This window comes from Sceloporus occidentalis, unplaced genomic scaffold, assembly GCF_023333645.1.
Source record: "Sceloporus occidentalis isolate IW3139 unplaced genomic scaffold, rSceOcc1.0.p SCAF_1, whole genome shotgun sequence".
NCBI classification, from domain to species: domain Eukaryota; kingdom Metazoa; phylum Chordata; class Lepidosauria; order Squamata; family Phrynosomatidae; genus Sceloporus; species Sceloporus occidentalis.
This window is the reverse complement of record NW_028316981.1, coordinates 295998827-296017746: the sequence shown is the minus strand read 5'-3', so window position 1 is coordinate 296017746 and position 18920 is coordinate 295998827. Positions and strand designations below refer to the sequence as shown.

Below are 18920 nucleotides of genomic sequence, written 5' to 3'. Positions count from 1 at the left end.
TGGGGACCACTGATGTAAGTTGTATAATAATATGTTGCTGTTCTCTGCCTTGATCCATGGGGAGAGGTGGATACAAAATATTATTACTACCATTATTATTATTATTAGTAGTAATATTAATATTATTATTAATCAGCTGTAGAAAAATAGGATTTAATTGCTATAAATGGTATCTAATAGGAGAGGGTACTTTAACATGCCGAGTTGCATATATTTAATAATAGCAAAGCCATGAGACATAGAGAGTGACTGTATTAGAAAACTGAGATTCCCCACTAGAACATCACTGGCCCATATTTCTTAGACATCATCCTGGTTAGATGTTTTCTTTCAGAGCAAGATGGTTGAATGACTGGTTGTTAACCAAGTCTAGGCACCCTGGATGAGACTGGTTTTCTATATCTTTTTCATTTTGGCTTTAGGCCTGTTACTAGTGGTGTTACTGCCTTGGTTGCCCTTTATAATGGCAGCTTTCTGAACATAGGTGATGCTTTTGGTTCTCCTTGATCTCTTGATTGATTTTCTACTATTGATCATGGGATTCTTCTGGAATGGGTGTCCAAGTAAGCTGTGGGTCCATATTGCATGGTTCCTGTTGTACATAGATAGGTATTTGTAGAAGGTGATTATGAGATATTACTATCCAGTCACATGATACTTACATTTCTATGTCCTCACAATTCAGTATTGTTCTCTATGCTATTTTAACATCTGAACTAAACTGTTGAGTGAGGTCATCTCAGGATTTGAAGTGTGTTTTTATCAATATGCAGATGGCAAACAACTCTGTATTTCTAATTTAAATTATTTGAGCTTGGAGCGCAAGTAACAGACTGGGCGTGGGCTAACAAGCAAGGCCTATCCAGACAAGATAGAGGCTCTATTAGTGGTAGTCAACCTTTTTAAAAAGACATTTCCAGTATAAGCTAGTCCAAAGGTAGTTTGGATCTTTTGGTACATCTCTGGTGATCTGCACTAGTTTAGACTTACAGTATTGTAGCAGGGCAGAAACCATTTCCCCTCCACCAAAATGGAAAAAGAATGCATGAGGGAATGAATTTTTGATCTTGATTCTGCCACTAATCCAATTCCTGGCATAAGTGAGTGCTACCCTGTTCCTTAATTCTTGATCCCTGGAATTCAGGTAGGGGCATCTTCACATGTATGTGTTTCTTATGTGTGCATATTTGGTGTTACTTTTTCCTGGCGCTGGAGGGTTTCTATTCCTATATTTGGAGGTCTAAGCAGAGGCTGGATGGTATGAGTTCCTGCATGGCAGGGGGGTTAGACTGGATGGCCCTTGTGGTCTCTTCCAACTCTATGATTCTACGATCTTCTTTGCACAGTGCCCAAAGCCCAGGTCCCAACTTACTTTAAAACCCTGAGTTGCCTCACACAGGCATTCCATGCTTCCAGTGTGAAGAAGCTGGATCGAAAAAGATACACAATGATTTACAGAAATGCTGAAACTTCCTGAGGACCTCTATGGGTCTCATTGCTGATGTCATCATTGTGAATCTGTTTATTGAGTGTGGGGTGGCCAGACCTTCTGTGATCCTGCCAGATCATGTTGAAGCATGATAGCTCTGTGAGGCGGCTCCAGGCCTTCAGTGTAAATCAGACATGTGATAGGTGAATCTAGAAGAAAAGTAACAGGTATGAAAGTATAAAAGATGAAAGATACTATTGCTAATATTCACTATTAAATATCAGACGTTGAACAACATACTTCAAAAGTTGCTGTACATCTAATAATAATAATAATAATAATAATAAATATTTATATCCCGCCTCTTCCGCTTTGAGGATCAAGGCGGGTAACGGCAGAGTTAATACATTATACAACAATAAAAACAACAAACCCCACAAGACCCCGGCCCAACCCTCCCTCCCAACTATAAAATTAAACAGCAAAACATGGTTAAAAAGTACATAACAATACATCAAAATTAAAAAACAAACTGCAAATAAGAAAAATAATAAAAAGAGGGGGATTCAAATGGTTCTGGACATTATCAATTGGGGAAGGCCTGCCGGAAGAGAAAGGTTTTTGTCACCTTTTTAAAAGCCTCGAGTGAGGATAATTGGTGAATCTCTTCCGGCAGGTCCTTCCAAGTTTTTGGAGCAGTGACAGAGAAGGACCTCTGGGAAGTCACCACCAGTCTGGTCTTTCTAGATTGTAAGAGGTTTTTCCCAGAGGATTGGAGTGTACAGGAAGGATTGTATGGGAGGAGGCTGGACCCAGGCCATGTAGGGCTTTATAGGTGATAACCGACACCTTGTACTGTGCCCAAAAGCTAATAGGCAGCATCATATAACATAATATAACATAAATTAGCCAATATCTTTTACATTAGTTCTCCACAATAAACATAATTTCCTTACATTTAAACAAGAATCAAAGCTGTCAATCCATAAACAGAAAAACTGTTAAAACAGATTGGATATTGATTTGAGACCAGTATATGTCTGCTTCTCTGGGTTGCTGTATTGCAGCTGAGGTGCAATCACCCCCCCCCCGAAGTCTGATCATCCCATCCCTAAATGACAAATTCATTCTTGGATTGACCACCATCAGGTAGAAATGCAAGTGGGTTCTGTGGAACATAATGTCATTTATCAGCTAAGATTTATAACTTGCCTTCAGTGGCCTATGCTCTGATAACCTTCCATTTGGATTGATGCAACACAAAACATGTAGCCTGGAAAGCTATTGCAAAATAGCACTCCCATGATTTTAAACTAGGACTGGGTGCTATGAATACAGTCGATTCTCCATATCCGCTGATCATTTATCCACCGATTCAATCGTCCACAGTTTGAAAATACTAAAAATAAATAAATAAAATAAAATAAAATAAAAAATCCAAAAAGCAAATCTTGATTTTGCCTTTTTATATAAGAGACACCATTTTACTACACTACAATCGGCCCTTCTTATACACAGACTTTTTTATACATGGATTCATATACTTTTTTTTTGAACATGGTTTTAAAATGTTCCAAAAAAAGTATAAATTTCAAATATTAAACCTTGATTTTGCATTTTTATAAGGGACACCATTTTGCTATGTTATTATATTTAATAGGACTTGAGCATCCACGGATTTTGTTATCCATGGGGGATCTTGAAACCAAACCCCAGCATATAACAAGGGTCCACTGTATTGTAGTTAATTGGACTTGAGTATCCACGGAGGTCGGTATCCATTGGGGATCCAGGAACCAATCCCCAGTGGATTCCAAGGGCCCACTATATATGACAGTTTAGTCTCACCCTCACTGGCTTCACTTTGGCATCTAAGTCCATATCAGGATGCTTTGATTTGGATTTCCTGCATGGCAGGGGGTTGGACTGGATGGCCCTAGTGGTCTCTTCCAACTCTACGATTCTATGATTCTATGATTCTATGATTCTAGGATGCTGACTTTGACCTGTATTACTATATATATCTTCAGATTTCTATACTTAAAGGAATGTCTTTCCCTGTAAATACTTACTAGTGTCACAAGAACATAGAGAGAGAGCCTTTTCCAAATGTCCTTTCATTCAAATTATAGTTGGGGTATATACAATGGAAAGAACTTTTCCAGCAGTGGTCCCTGTTTTTGGAATGTGCTCCCTTTTCATTTTGGACATTTCCTACCAAACATATAAAATACATCTCAGTTCTATAACTGCTCTCAGTTCTATAACTGCTCTGGAGTAAGTCTTTCTGACCTGCAAAGCAGAGTTCCTGTTCAATGGAACAGCTTATCCACTGCCAACTAGTGCTCATTTCTTTGAAAACTCCAAAGCTTTAAATATCTTGTTATTTCTAGTTACTTGAAGAAGATACTTCTGAGCCGGGTTTGAAAGCCCTATGGATTGCATCTTGTTCATGGGCTGGAGACTGCTCAACCTATTTTAATTTTTTTAAATGATTGTATTATTAATACAGAAAGCTACTTTTATTGATGGCGGTTGGTTTTAGCATCTCTCAGGAGGTTTTTGTCATGCTGTATATGTTATTGTGTGTGTGTGTGTGTGTGTGTGCGTGCGCGCACCTTCAAGTCATTTCTTACTTATGGCGACTCTAAGATGACTCTAAGATTAACCTAACATGGGAGTTTCTTGGCCAGGTTTATTCAGAAGGGGTTTGCCTTTGCATTCCTCTAAGACTGAGACTGTATGACTTACCCAAGGCCACCCAGTGTGTCTCCATAGCTGAGGAGGGATTCAAATCTTTGCCTCTAAAGTCATAGTCCAGTACTCACACCACTACACCACACTTGCTCTGTGTTCTATATGCGTAGGTCATTTATTTGCAGTTGCCATCTGATGTTTTACTCCCTTAGATAATTTGAGTATTGCATTTTATTGTGGTTAAGATGTAGTCTTTTTCTAAATTTACTGTCTATCAGCTGAACAAATAAGTTACGTTGAACAGTTCAGAATATTACAGATATTGCAGAGGTAGCTCACACTGGCCTTGATCATCTTGATTTTAGAGCTAGATAATTTGACTCTTAAGAAAGTTTGAGTTTGGATCCATAGTTTCGGGAAATATGGAGCCAGAAGAAGGAATTGGACTTTTTCACATGTGAATCTTGGGGGAGGAAAAGTTAGAACTGGGGCCCCATATTGGTCTTAGCTGAAATGCATGCATGTATGATTTGTTGTTGCCCTTTTTAATCCTACATAAAATGTCCTTTTCCCCCTTTACCTCCCTTCTTTTTTTAAAAAGAACCTTTTCAGGTTGTTTATATAAAGGGAGATGTGAACTATTAACTAGTTCAGCACTGGTTTGTGCATTCTATCTGGCTAGAATTACTCCATTGCCCTTCCACAGTACCATTTTTATTCAATACTTTTTTATGCTTTAGGTCTAATATACACTGCAGAAATAATGCAGTTTAACACCACTTTTAACTGCCATGGCTCAATGCTATGAAATGTTAGGATTTGTAGTTGTGTGAGATATTCAGCCTTCTCTGTGAGATAACTCTGGTGCCACAACAAACTGTAAATTCCAGGATTCCATAGCATTGAGCAATGGCAGTTAAAGCAGTGTCAAGCCACATTATTTCTGCAGTGCAGATTATTTATTCATTATATTGCTGAACATCATTTTTTATAAGCAGCTTATTCAGACCTGAAAGTAGTATTAACAATAAAAGCACAGCAGAGAAGTCTAATCAATTGCAGTGTTTCCTTCTAGACTCAGAATGACTTCATGGTAATCTGCAATGTTGCAAAAATCTTAGAGCTGGTAGTGCCACTGATGGAGCATCCAAGTGAGACTTTTCTTGCTACTATAGAAGAAGATCTCATGAAGCTTATCATCAAATACGGCATGACAGTAAGACTTCACTTATACTTAAAATTTCATCTTACTTTATTATAGTGTGAAATGTTGTGTATTTATGTTTCTTCTTCATGGTCTCTGTGCCTCAGACAAATGGGTTGGCAAATTGGCATGAGTGTCCAGATAACTATGCGATCTATCCATTTCTCACCTTGGGTAATCATTTAAGTTGATGTTACTAATATGACTCAGATTTGATTTTTTTGTATTTAACTCCCACTTTATAGTTAATATGTTTACATTTGTAAGCTATTTTTGATGTATTTTCCAAAAGAAAATTAGGCTAGAAATATATCAGAATCAATAATATGACATTTTCATAATAGCATTAGAGCTTTAAGCCTATATCATCTCCTAAAATTGAGAGTAAGTTCCCAATTGTGAGCAATGACTTGTGTCAGGTATTATTTCTGAAGAATTAGTTGCTACTTTTACTTCTGAAAAATTAGGTTCTACTGCATTAATTTCTACTTAGTTTCTTCTTCTTTTTAGGTAGTGCAGCACTGTGTCAGCTGTCTTGGGGCTGTTGTCAACAAGGTCACACAGAATTATAAGTTTGTCTGGGCCTGCTTTAATAGATACTATGGTGAGTTAAGTACTGGAAATTCTGGATAAAAAGTATTTTAGAAGTTGATTAATGATTATTGTGAAGAGATCAATTTTAATACAAGCTTGCTCTTTCTTCAGGTGCACTTTCAAAGTTAAAAAGTCAACATCAAGAAGACCCAAACAGTACTATACTTACAGCAAATAAACCAGCACTCCTTAGATCCCTTTTCACTGTTGGAGCACTGTGCCGGCATTTTGATTTTGATCAAGAGGATTTTAAAGGCAACAGCAAAGTAAATACAATATTTTTATTTGGAATGTCTAGTTATTTATCCATTTATTTATTAAATGGAACTGAAACATATCTAAACTTCTGTCCTGATTATTTGTGTTGTTCCTTTTTTAACCAGGTTAACATTAAGGATAAAGTACTTGAGCTGCTGATGTATTTTACTAAACATTCAGATGAGGAGGTACAAACAAAAGCCATTATTGGTCTAGGTAAGAACCTACAAGATCTCTGAAGTCTTTATTTTCCTGTGTGTGAAAATCCTTGATTATTATAGTGTAGAGCAACTGTTATTAGAGTACAGTATTCTGTGAGAATATATTGAGTGTCTTTTAAATTAACTCTAATACAGGTTGAATAGCCCTTATCCAAAATCCAAAATGCTCCAAAAGCTGACACATTTTGAGCAAAAGACATGACTCCTTGTGTCTCTCTCCAACTAAATTTCTCTTCAGCCTCGCTAAGTATGTACAGTGTACAAAGTCTGTACTATGTCACAGTATGTACTATGCAAAGATATAGCTGTGTTAATCTGTCGAATCAACATGTAGAGAGATCGTGTAGCACCTTTGAGACTAACTGAAAGAAAGAAGTTGGAAGCATGAGCTTTCATAGACTTCAGTCTACTTCCTCAGATGCTTTCTGAGGAAGTAGACTGAGCCAATGCGAACAATTTTCTTTCAGTTAGTCTCAAAGGTGCTACACGATCTCTCTACATACAGTATGTACTATGCTACTTGTATTTTAAAATCCAAAATATTCCAGAATCTGAAAAACCCAAACACTTCTGTTCCCGAGCATTTCAAATAAGAGACGCTCAACCTGTAATTTGATTCTGTGAAGGTGAACTATACAATTCAGTGGAAATGTAATGCTTCCAACATTGAGCTAGCATCTGTTTTGTATACAGTCGGTCCTTGGTATATGCAGGGGATCTGTTCCGGACCCCCCCCCCCGCGTATACCAAAATCCGCGTATGCTCAAGTCCCATTGTCCCCAATGGTGCGCCGCCATTGGGGACAACTTCCCTCCCTCCCCTCTCCTCCCCCCAACTCTTTCCTTCTCTCCCTCCCTCTCTCCCTCCCTCCCTCCTTACTTACCTTTTCCTCCCCGGTGCCGCGTCGCTGCTGCCGCCGCCACCACCTCAGCCATAGCAGGGGGAAAGCCGGGTGGGGGTTTTAGAGGCAAAGAAGCCTCCAGCCTGCCACCCGGCCCTTCTGTGGCGGTGGCAGCGGCAGCGGAGGACCAGCAGCAGAGGCCTCTTCGGCCTCCTCTCTGCCGCTGCCACCGCCAGCACCTCTGTGCAAGGGCCGGGTGGTGGGCTGGAGGCCTCTTGGCCTCCAGTCCGCCACTCGGCCCCTGCATCGAGGTGCTGGTGCCGGTGGCGGAGAGGAGGCTGAAGAGGCCCCAGGCGCTCGTCCTCCTCTCCGCTACCACCACTGCCGGGGGGAAGACCGGATGCTGCTCCTGGAGGCCTCCAGGAGCAGCACCTGGCCTTTCCCCCGGCAGCGGTGGCGGCGGAGAGGAGGCCTCTGGCGCTGGTCCTCCAGCGCCAGAGGCCTCCTCTCCGCCGCTACATCCAGGGGAGCAGCATCTGGCCTTTCCCCCAGCAATGGCGGCAGAGAGGAGGAGGAGGAGGACGAGCACCTGGGGCCTCTATGGCCTCCTCTCCGCCACCGGCTCCAGCACCTTGATGCAGGGGCCGAGTGGCGGACTGGAGGCCAAGAGGCCTCCAGCCCACCACCCAGCCCTTGCACAGAGGTGCTGGCGGCGGCGGAAAGGAGGCCGAAGAGGCCTCTGCCGCCGCCGCTGCCACAGAAGGGCCGGGTGGCAGGCTGGAGGCTTCTTTGCCTCCAAAACCCCCACTCGGCCTTCCCCCTGCTATGGCTGAGGCGGTGGCGGCGGCAGCAGCGACGCGACACCGGGGAGGAAAAGGTAAGTAAGGAGGGAGGGAGGGAGGGAGGGAAGGAAAGAGTTGGGGGAAGGAAAGGGGAGGGAGGGAAGTTGTTCTCAATGGCGGCGTGCGTGCACGCACGCCGCCATTGGGGACAACTTCCAGATTTGCCATGCGCGTATGCTCAAATCCGTGCATGGCAAATCTGTGTATAAGGAGGCCGACTGTATTTAGATTTGAACGTTTGCTGTGGCCTATCTTAAGATAGCAGTACTATCCCACAGTCCTGTCCCCCCCCCCCGCCCCCCAGCCACTGCCATTATTAAAGAAAAATCTCCAGCAGCAGAAAACAAAATACATGCAATTTTTTAAATTCTTTTTTTAATTCCATTTTTGTTATTGGGGGAAAAATAGACAATGTAGTAGGTTAACACAACATCAACCATAAACAGAAGAAACTTCAACAAAGAACAATTAACAATGTTACAAGACATAGTTTTGCCAACTTGAATACTAGAGAATATTCTAAATACAGTCGGCCCTTCTTATACACGGATTTTTTATACACTGATTCAAGCATACACGGTTTGAAAATGTCCCAAAAAAGTATACATTTACCTTGATTTTTCATTTTTTATTAGGGACACCATTTTGCTGTGTCATTATATTTAATGGGACTTGAGCATACACGGATTTTGTTATACACGGGGGATCTTGGAACCAAACCCCAGCGTATAACAAGGGTCCACTGTAAATGCTGAAGTGTCATCATTGGAAGGGAAATCAAGATACAGTGCATCTTTCCATAGATCCACTTGAGCAAGTGGAGGTTGCAGTCGTGGCAAATTATTGTTAATATAATCAATTTTGACCAGTCATCATAGAATATATCTTTTTTCTTGTGTCTGTTACAGTTTTTTTATTGTATAGGAGAGTTTCTCCATTAGCCAAGAGTCCCACACTGTTCCACCAATTGCCTGTTGTTAGATCACCTGATTTCCAACTAAGGTTGCCATTTCATGGGTTCTGGCGGGACTTTCCCGGTTTTTACCTTGGGAAGGTCATGTCCCGCCTTTGCATTATGTCCCGGGGACATCTGGAGTCCTGATTGTTGCCTCTTTCTCTTAGCCTTCCCCTCCCAACAGGGACAGCAGGATCCGTTTGTGTGGGAGAGACTGCAGCCAGGCTTCCAGCTCCTCCATCCTCATTGGCCAGGCAGAGGAGGAGGAGCTTTTCATTGAGCCCAGTCGTGCTGAAACTAGAGAGAGCTGAGTCAGTGCATGTCTTTCTACAAGGCCTGGTAGGCCTTGCTGGGCCTGGGGAGGTGGGAGGGTCTAGGCTTGCTGCCAAGGGTTTTGGAAGTTTTCTCCAGAGCGAGTTTGCCTCTGTCATCCTTTAGGCTGAGAGAGAGTGACATGCCCCAGAGTTTGGGGAAGGGAGTGTGTTTTTGCCATCCTCTAGGCTGAGAGAGAGTAATGTGCCCCAGGGTTTGGAGAAGGGAATTTGGCTTTGCCATCGTCTAGGCTGAGAGAGAGTGATTTGCCCCAGGGTTTAGGGAAGCCTTTTCCATCCCCTAGGCTGAGAGAGAGTGACTAGCCACAGGGTTTGGGGAAGGGAGTGTCCCTTTGCCATCTTCTAGGCTGAGAGAGAGTGACTTGCCCGAGGGTTTGGGAAAGAGAGTTTGCCTTTGCCATCCTCTAGGCTGAGAGAGAGTGTTTTGCCCCACGGTTTGGGGAAGGGAATGTGCCTTTGCCATCCTCTAGGCCAGTGATGGTGAACCTTTTCGAGGCCAAGTGCCCAAACTGCAACCCAAAACCCACTTATTTATTGCAAAGTGCCATATCCCTCTGGCTTTCTAGTAACAAACTCTGGCAAACTCTGTTCTGGGACAATGGCACATGTGCCCACAGAGAGGGCTCTGAGTGCCACCTCTGGCACACGTGCCATAGTTCGCCATCACTGCTCTAGGCTGAGAGAGAGTGACTTGCCCCAGGGTTTGGAGAAGGGAGTTTGGCTTTGCCATCGTCTAGGCTGAGAGAGTGATTTGCCCCAGGGTTTAGGGAAGGGAGTGTGCCTTTTCCATCCCCTAGGCCAGGGGTAGGCAACCCTTTTGAGCCGGGGGCCGGGTTGCTGTCCCTCAGACAACTGGGGGGCCAAAGCCAAAAAATAAATAATTAAATAATTTTTTAAAAATCGATAAAATAAATAAACCGGGACAAATGTAGGACAAAATTTTCAAATGGAGGGCACTTTTTAAATAAAAATGGAGGACACGCGAAAAAAATTGCTGATTTTTTTAAAAATGTTAAGATAAATGCATGTTTCTGAGGCTTCTATAGACAATTGCCCCACCATGCCCCTTGCACGAGACGCCAAAGGCCCCGGCGGCAATCGGCGGCAGGACCGGGCTGGGGCCGGTCCTAAGGCCTTGCCGGGCCGCATCCGGCCCGCGGGCCGCAGGTTGCCTACCCCTGCCCTAGGCTGAGAGTGACTAGCCCCAGGGTTTGGGGAAAGGCGTTTCCCTCTGCCATCCTCTAGGCTGAGAGAGAGTGACTTGCCCGAGGGTTTGGGAAAGAGAGTTTGCTTTTGCCATCGTCTAGGCTGAGAGAGAGTGATTTGCCCCAGGGTTTAGGGAAGAGAGTGTGCCTTTGCCATCCTCTAGGCTGAGAGAGAGTGACTTGTCCCAGGGTTTGAGGAAGGGAGTTTGCTTTTGCCATCGTCTAGGCTGAGAGAGAGTGATTTGCCCCAGGGTTTAGGGAAGAGAGTGTGCCTTTGCCATCCTCTAGGCTGAGAGAGAGTGACTTGCCCCAGGGTTTGGGTAAGGGAGTTTCCCTCTGCTATCCTCTAGGCTGAGAGAGAGTGACTTGACCCAGGGTTTGGGGAAGGGAGTGTGCCTTTGCCATCCTCTAGGCTGAGAGAGAGTGATTTGCCCCAGGGTTTGGGGAAGGGAGTGTGCCTTTGCCATCCTCTAGGCTGAGAGAGAGTGACTTGCCCCAGGGTTTGGGGAAGCTAGTGTGCTTTTGCCATCCTTTAGGCTGTGAGATTGACTTGCCCCAGGGTTCGGGGAAGGGAGTGTGCTTTTGCCATCCTTTAGGCTGTGAGAGAGTGACTTGCCAAAGGAATTTCTTGGAAGGTTTATTCAGAGAGAGTTTGCCTTCCCTTGAGGCTGTGAGAGTGTGATTTAGCCCATAGGGGGTTTTTTATGCCCAAAGAAGAGATCAAACCCTGGTAGTTGTCCACCACTGCTTCCTGCCACATTTAGTCTCAGAAGTGCTCCAAAATCTGTATGTCCTTGAATATTATTTTTATTATTATTTATTATAATTATTATAAACTGAAACAGTCTGCTTCCTCAGATGCATTTAGTCTCAGAGGTGCAACAAGAACTCTATAATATAATGATTTTGTGGCCTTTAGTTGGTTGTGTCCTCCATTTTATTGAATGTCCTACATTTTGACCTAAATTTCATCCTACATTTGTCCTACATTTTGGCCCAAAATTTTGTCCTACATTTTTCTACATTTTGTCCCAAATTGATGGTATGCATTATGGCAGCCCTGTTTCCAACATTTAGCTATTTCCGGACATTCTACTATGAGGAAAAAAGCAATTAAATTTCTATGTTTCAAGTAACATAAACGGATAACCATAAATGTGCAAGACAGAAGTGAATAATTTGATCTGAAATGCAAGATATGTGGTTTAGAACTACAGTCCAAAACTTTTTCCCATTGGGGCAGTCAAGCCACATATGTTGATATGATCCTGTAGCTCCACAGCCCCTCCAGCAGGATGCTGGAACATTTTTAATCCTGGAAAACGGGACTGGTGTTAACTACCATTTATGAATAACTTTCAGAACCCCTTCTTTTGTAGCAGCTGATCGTGAATCCATATCATTCTTAAGCAATGTAAAGTAATAAATTAAAACCAGAGTTTAGACTTAAAAACTGAGTTCTAAAACCTTGGGAAAATAAAAAGGTTTGCCACCTTGCATGGAAAACACAGAAATGTGTGTTGGTAAACCAGCACAAAAGGAGCATCCAAAAACTTTTTTACAAACAAAAGGTCCTTCTACAACCAACCAGCTCACATGGCAGGGGTGCCCAGATGGAAGGCCTCTGAGGATCATCTCAGGGTTTGTTGGTGGAGGTGGTTTTTCAGGTAATATGGTCGCAATAATTGATTTGGGCGTTATAGGTCATAATCAGAACTTTGAATTTGATCTGATGCAGTGCAAAATGTTACCAGATTGGATAACTTGAATATCTACTGTATATTTTGAAAAGGTGGTTGCATTGAAGTTGCCTAAGAATGTGGATCAGGATTTCCTTTTAAAAAATAACATATTTTTTAAAGCTTAATACTTTTTTTAAAACTGTTTCAGTAATAAGATTTCTTTCATTTTCTTTCTTCATTTTCTTTCAGGGTTTGCATTCATACAACATCCAGGTCTGATGTTTGAACAGGAAGTGAAAACGTTATATAACAGCATTCTTTCTGATAAAAACAGCTCTGTAAACTTAAAAATCCAGGTGTTAAAAAACCTCCAAACATACCTCCAAGAAGAAGATACACGTATGCAGCAGGCAGATAGAGAATGTGAGTGATTAGCATTACCCAATGAAGTGATTAATGTTTAATATACACAGAACAGTTTTCAAGTCCATCTCTAATGTATGTACAGTAGGCCCTTGGTATCTGCTGTGGTTTGGTTCCAGGACCACCACCACTGCCACCCCCCACCCCCCGTGGATATCAAAATCTTGGATACTGAAGTCCCATTAAATATAGTGGTATAGTAAAAGGATATCCCTTATGTAAAGTGGCAAAATCAAGGTTTGCTTTTGGGAATGTTTTTTTTTTTAACCCAGTAACTTTCAAGCCATGGATGGTTAAATCTGTGGATGAAGAATCTGTGGGTATGGAGGGCTGATTGTATATAGGAGAGATGTGAAATACATACTGACTGAAAGATTTACATACATTTGAGTAACAAATTAGTAAAGATTCTCACAAGCAGTGTGGGAACATGGAATATGCATTAAGAATATTTTTGAATAAATATCTTAATTGCCAAGTAGGAAACTTATGTAGCTGCACAAGGGGTGGGATAGAACTTTTTCCCCTGACATGTTTCTTTTCAAGCCTCTGATTTGTCTGCTCTGGGAAGTAACAGGATTTCTAAGGAGCTCTGGTTCCTCTTTCAACTGCATGTGACATTTTTAGTCAACAGGTTAGAAACTTTTTCTCCCCAGTCAAACCTGAATTGAGTAGGAGATTGGCTGTTTTATAATTGGTGGTGGGGTAAGTGTGGCATGTTGGCCACATATATAAAACCCTGTCCTATGTCACCTTAAGCTGGTCAAGAGACCCAGAGAGCCCCCAGACCACCCATTTAAAAAAGTAATTGTGGGCTAGATGTTCAGCCTCAAGACACACTGATCAAAAGCTTTTACATATATTTGGATGACAAATTAGCTAACAACAACACAAATATATGGTTGTTTGGGTCAGTTTGCCCTTACCTACTGAACCAATTGCAAAAAAGATAGACGTGCATCCTGGGGGTGGGTTATGGTGGAGAGGAAGGCCTCCTGTTCCCTCTGCAAATACAAACCCTTGTTTTAGAAGAATGAGTTGACTGAGGAATTGGACAGAGAGGCATGTAGGGACTCACCACTCCACCCCCCCCCCCCACCCCAGTGTCTGTCTTGAGATGTACTAAACCACAACAGAAATGTTACATTCTGAAACAGCTAATGCTTTTCTCCTCTAGAAGAAATAATAAAGTTTCATGTTAGGGACATCTAACTCAGGGTTACAAACCAAATATTGCATGCCCAGTTTTGTCACCTGGTACTAAACCTGGGTCTGAACTGTGTTCTTTGGTCTCTGTAGGAGTGATATTATTTATCCCAGCTGATGAGAAGACAGAAAGATGTGACCATGCAGATTATGCTGATTGCAGTAGTAATAGGAAAATGCTACCTCCTGGTCTAGACAAAGCATGCAAAGTATCTGGACTGGGATATGATCCAGAACTGTATAATGTACTTGCAATTTCATAGACTTCTTTAGGTCATTCTAATGTTGAGATTCCACCTCAACTTTAGAAGGAACCTCCTGACAGTAATGGCTGTTCAACAGTGGAACAACTCCCTCGGAGTTTAGTGGACTCTTTTTTCTTAGAGGTCTTTAAACAGAGGCTGGATAGCCATCTGTCAGGAATTCTTTGACTGGATGGCCCTTGTGCTCTCTTCCAACTATGATTTTATGATTCATCTGACTCTGCACTGTGTTCAGTATAATACAGGAAAAGAAGGGGTAGAAGCATGTATGTATATATAATGTGGTTAAAAATGGTGACAAAATATCTTTTGGTTTGTTTCCCTTAGGGAAAAAGGTAGCAAAGCAGGAAGATCTGAAAGAAATGGGTGATATTTCCTCAGGGATGAGCAGCTCTATCATGCAGTTGTATCTCAAACAGGTCCTTGAGGCTTTCTTTCATACACAGTCCAGCGTTCGTCACTTTGCTCTCAATGTTATTGCACTGACATTAAACCAGGGTCTTATCCATCCAGTTCAGGTATGTATTTTGCATGAATAAGGTTGCAATCTTGTACAGATTTGGATGGGAGTAAATTCCATTTAACTCAAAAGGGCTTACTTCCTGTGACAGAGGCAGAATTGTGCTGCAATTCTTTTTTCTTTTCTTTTTTACTTCACAGTGTGACACAATTAGATTTTTAAAAAAGTTTCTTACATCTAGGCTTTATATCTTAGAAGCATTTGGTTTTCAAGATTAACATTTTTATAGAAACTCACAGTATGGTAGCTACTATTCTATCATAAAATTTCAACTTTATTATTTATTTATAAAATTTATATTCTACCTTTCCATTTCCTACGTGCATAATAAACATCCCTCATCCCCATTTATAATTTAGACTTGGTGTGTAATCCTTTCTGCTAGTTAAATATTTTCTCTTGTTCTCAAGCTACCCAATCTGTGAACAAGAATCTGTTTTTTAAATTGCCTTCATGTACCTGAAAGCAATGTTTTACAGTTATTTCTGGAAGAGTCTGGTCTGTTTCTTGAACATGCTGGAAGCAGGATAGGGAAGGAGGATAGAAAGTGAGCTGTGTGTGCACTGAAAGTTCTTTCTTCCACACTGGGACACAAATATCATTAGCACAAGGCTTAGGGAAGAGAGGGAAGGTGGTATTGGTTCTCTGTTAGCAAGACAATTTTTCTTCCTGTTTTACTGCACAAGCAGAAATCATACTTCACAGACACTGCCATAGAGTAAAAGGCATTACACACATTAGTAAAGTTTAAATGTATTAAATGTGTAGCACAAAATGTCCGGGATCAACTTGCAATTTAACAGAGGAGATTTTCAGACGGGAAAAAAAGTCAGGAATAAAAGACATACTCCCGGCATAATTGCGCTGAAGATTTTCAGATATGTCGTGCTCACCCAGGACCTATCCGGAGAAGATCCAGGAATGCTCCAGCAACAAACCATTCACAGGATCTCCCCATGAATGGTTTGTTGCTGGAACATTCTCGGATCTTCACCGGATAAGTCCTGGATGAGTGTGAACGTGTCTGAAAATCTTCGTGCAATCATGCCGGGAGTATGGCTTTTACTCCTGGCTTTTTTTCCCCATCTCAAAATCTCCAGAGTTTTTCGCCCTCTGAAAGGCTCCATTTTTCCTATAAAGGGTCTGTTAAGTTTAATGCAGTTCTGTGAAAAAAAAGTTATAGACATACCTCAGTTAACAAAGCCTCTGAGAAACAAGCTCCTTTTTACAAAATCTTTTTATGCACACTCAGCCCTGCCACTTTTATCTCCTCATCTTCTGACTAGCTGAAATTATTTACCAGCATTAGCACTGGGAAGAAGAGCTGGAGAAGCAGAGATTTTGCCGTAAACAATGCAATAAAGATTTAGCTGGGAGGAAATGTAATTTTAATTTAGCTAGTTGTACTGTGGACATGTGTATCTATCACAGACAAGGTAGATGAGCTGTGCTGTTGGTACATACCGTGATTGTTCATTCTTAGAAAGGAGGAGCAGTCCACCAGAAACACTGTGTCTTCCACACACACCGGCTGGCCAGGCAGGAAACCAACGTTTTTTTTCCTGCTATGGCCATTGACATCTCTCCTTTCTTGGTCAATTTTTTTATTCCTGCCTTGTCAGCTGGTTGTGTTTTTTCTCCCTTCACTAGGTAGCACATTTAATATATTTAGGAATTGATAGTAGGGTAGTTCAGATAACTTAGGTTGCTTAAGATATAGAATGGGGGTAAAATTAAGGTAAATAAGGCAAGGTAAATAGCATCCTGAGAATCCTGTAGTGAATTTATATGAAAAACAAAACAAAGAGAAACAGGGAAAGCAGATAGTCTACCTCACCAGCTATCCCAAGCTTGTTTTGAAAAGCATAGTTCTGCAAATTTGGCCGCCCAAATGGAAACTATTAGAAAGGCAGAGGCTGGTGAAAGAAAGAAAAAAAATCATTCCTGGATGTATTTTGGAAGAAGCTTTCAAGCTTTCTACAGAATGTTTGCAGTGTTTGTGTTTTGTTATGCAAGGCTTATCAAACCTGATTGTTTCATTTCACCTGTGACTACAGTTGCCTCCCCCCCCCCACACACATTTGCAGGGGTTAGGGGCACAGGACCCCTGCAAAAGTGGAAAAATATGTGGGTGAGGGCAGGAAGAGAATGTGCACATGCTCCTCTTCCCCCCACATGTGCACACACACCTCCCACCTTCCCCCGTGCTTTGGCTGGCCAAGGAAAGCATCCCTCGGCCAACTAAAGCCCCCCCCCCATGCTTTAGCCAGCTTTGGGGAAGAGGCCTTGGCTGGCTGAGGGAAGCTTCCCTTGACTGGCCAGAACACAGGAGAGGGCAAGAGGGGCATGCATGCGCTCTTCCAGGCTGCCCCCTCCTTCCTGTGCTTATTTCCTCAAGGGGAAAAGCCTGGGAAGGAGGAAGAGTGCACGCACACGTCCTTCCCAGCCATACTCAGGAATAATCAGATCCACAAAAGTGGAGGGCTGACTATTTTCTTTTCTCTGAAAAATTGCTGAAACACATCGTACTGCTGTCTAGGAACCCAGCCCTAATTTTTCCATATTATTACTGCCCGATACCCATTTTTTTGTTAAAGAAGTAATGTCTAGGAATACATCTCTCTCATTTACCAAGGTATATCTATATTGATTATATGGTTTTCCAGTTCAATTTAGTGGGGAGTATCATAGAGTCGAAGAGACCAGAGATTCTGAATTGGATCAAGCCCAAACTGTATTGTGAAGGCCATTATCAATCACTGAATTGGTCCCTGACGAAAATGGGGAGCCCTTGCACTACCCTTGTTGCTACGCAATTCTTGTGTGTGTTGAGAGGTGTGGAGCTTCCAGAATGAATGAATGAATGAATATATATATATATATATATATATAGAGAGAGAGAGAGAGAGAGAGAGAGAGAGAGAATGCTAGCAGTAGTAACTGTGAAGAAAATGAAGAAAAAGGAGATGTGCATTTGTACTTTAAACAAAAAACATTCCTGTTATTTCCCTTCCAGTGTGTACCATACTTAATAGCTATGGGTACAGATCCAGAGCCTTCTATGAGGAACAAAGCAGATCAGCAGCTGGTGGAGATAGACAAAAAATATGCTGGATTTATTCATGTATGTACACCTGTTCTTTTCACTTATTTTTAGCTTATCTTATAACACTTGTGTTTTGACATGGTCAGTCCTTGTGCACCCTTCCAGATGATGTTGGAGTGCACATCCTAGCAGTCCCTGCCAGCATGCTCAGTGGTGAGAACTTTTGGGAATTGCAGTCCAATAGCAACTGGTGGGCTGCATGATTATCATCGTGATCTAAAAAGTATACAAATGTATAGGGTCAGTGATGTCATGTATTATGAATATTGGTCTGTATGTAAGATAAGGAAGAAAATACATTTCATCTTTTGCTGGTACGATTAAACAGAGCATTTACAATTAGACAGAGCATTTTCTCCCACAAATACAGCACACTCTGAAAAAGCAGACTTATATAACTAAAGGTGACATTACATCTTCCGTCTGCTGATTTCAGTGCAGTTCAAAATGGGCTAATTTTACAACATATACAAATGTGAAATTTGTTACACAGTCCTTATTATGAAAGTCTGAAAATGGAACTGTGATACATGTTTTTCTCTAAATAGAAGACTTGACAATAACATGGCTGAAGAAAGCAGAATGAATTTAAGCTAGTCCTACTTGACACAATACTAGTGGGCCAACTGTGCCCCCCCCAGGGGAATGGTTCAGGTCCTTCTGCCGTCTTTCAGATTTGTCCTAAAAGCTTGCCATACAAACGGTGTAGAAGAAGCCTGTTTTCCTGTATCAGAATTGGTGCTCTTCCTTCCTGGAGTCAAGAGTTTGTGGCTTAATTGTCCAGGCAGCTGTTAGGCTCCTGCTCCTTATTCCCCCCCCCCTTTTTTTTTTCCACCAGATATAAGGTTCTGCCTAAATCACCACTGCCCCCATATGGGAAGACTTCCACAATCCCATTGCTACCACCAAGAGTGTAGGCTTTTCATTATCCCTACCTCTGCCACCAGTGTAAGGACCTCCTCCTGTTCCATTGCTGTGGCCACCACTGTGGGGACCTACTAGATGTCCTCAAGATACACCAGACCCCATCTCCCAACTCAGCTGCCAGACTGTCAGCCACCAGCCTTATTCATATCCCTTCAAACATTCCCACCTCTCACTTTCAGCATTTGCTCACTCTTCTCCACACCTCCGTATTTGAT

At 42.0% G+C, this 18920-nt stretch overlaps 1 protein-coding gene across 8 annotated transcripts in view; it reads left to right on the top strand.

Annotated features, from left to right (window-relative positions):
• Window positions 1-18920, top strand: part of NIPBL (NIPBL cohesin loading factor) — a 233476-nt gene that overhangs the window by 208520 nt on the left and 6036 nt on the right. For all 8 annotated transcript variants that reach the window (XM_089496474.1, XM_089496496.1, XM_089496456.1 and 5 more), the window contains 7 exons: window positions 5202-5342; window positions 5841-5934; window positions 6036-6190; window positions 6308-6398; window positions 12510-12683; window positions 14480-14670; window positions 17689-17796. In XM_089496474.1, the coding sequence (XP_089352600.1) occupies window positions 5202-5342; window positions 5841-5934; window positions 6036-6190; window positions 6308-6398; window positions 12510-12683; window positions 14480-14670; window positions 17689-17796 (954 nt within the window). The remainder of the gene's footprint in view (window positions 1-5201; window positions 5343-5840; window positions 5935-6035; window positions 6191-6307; window positions 6399-12509; window positions 12684-14479; window positions 14671-17688; window positions 17797-18920) is intronic.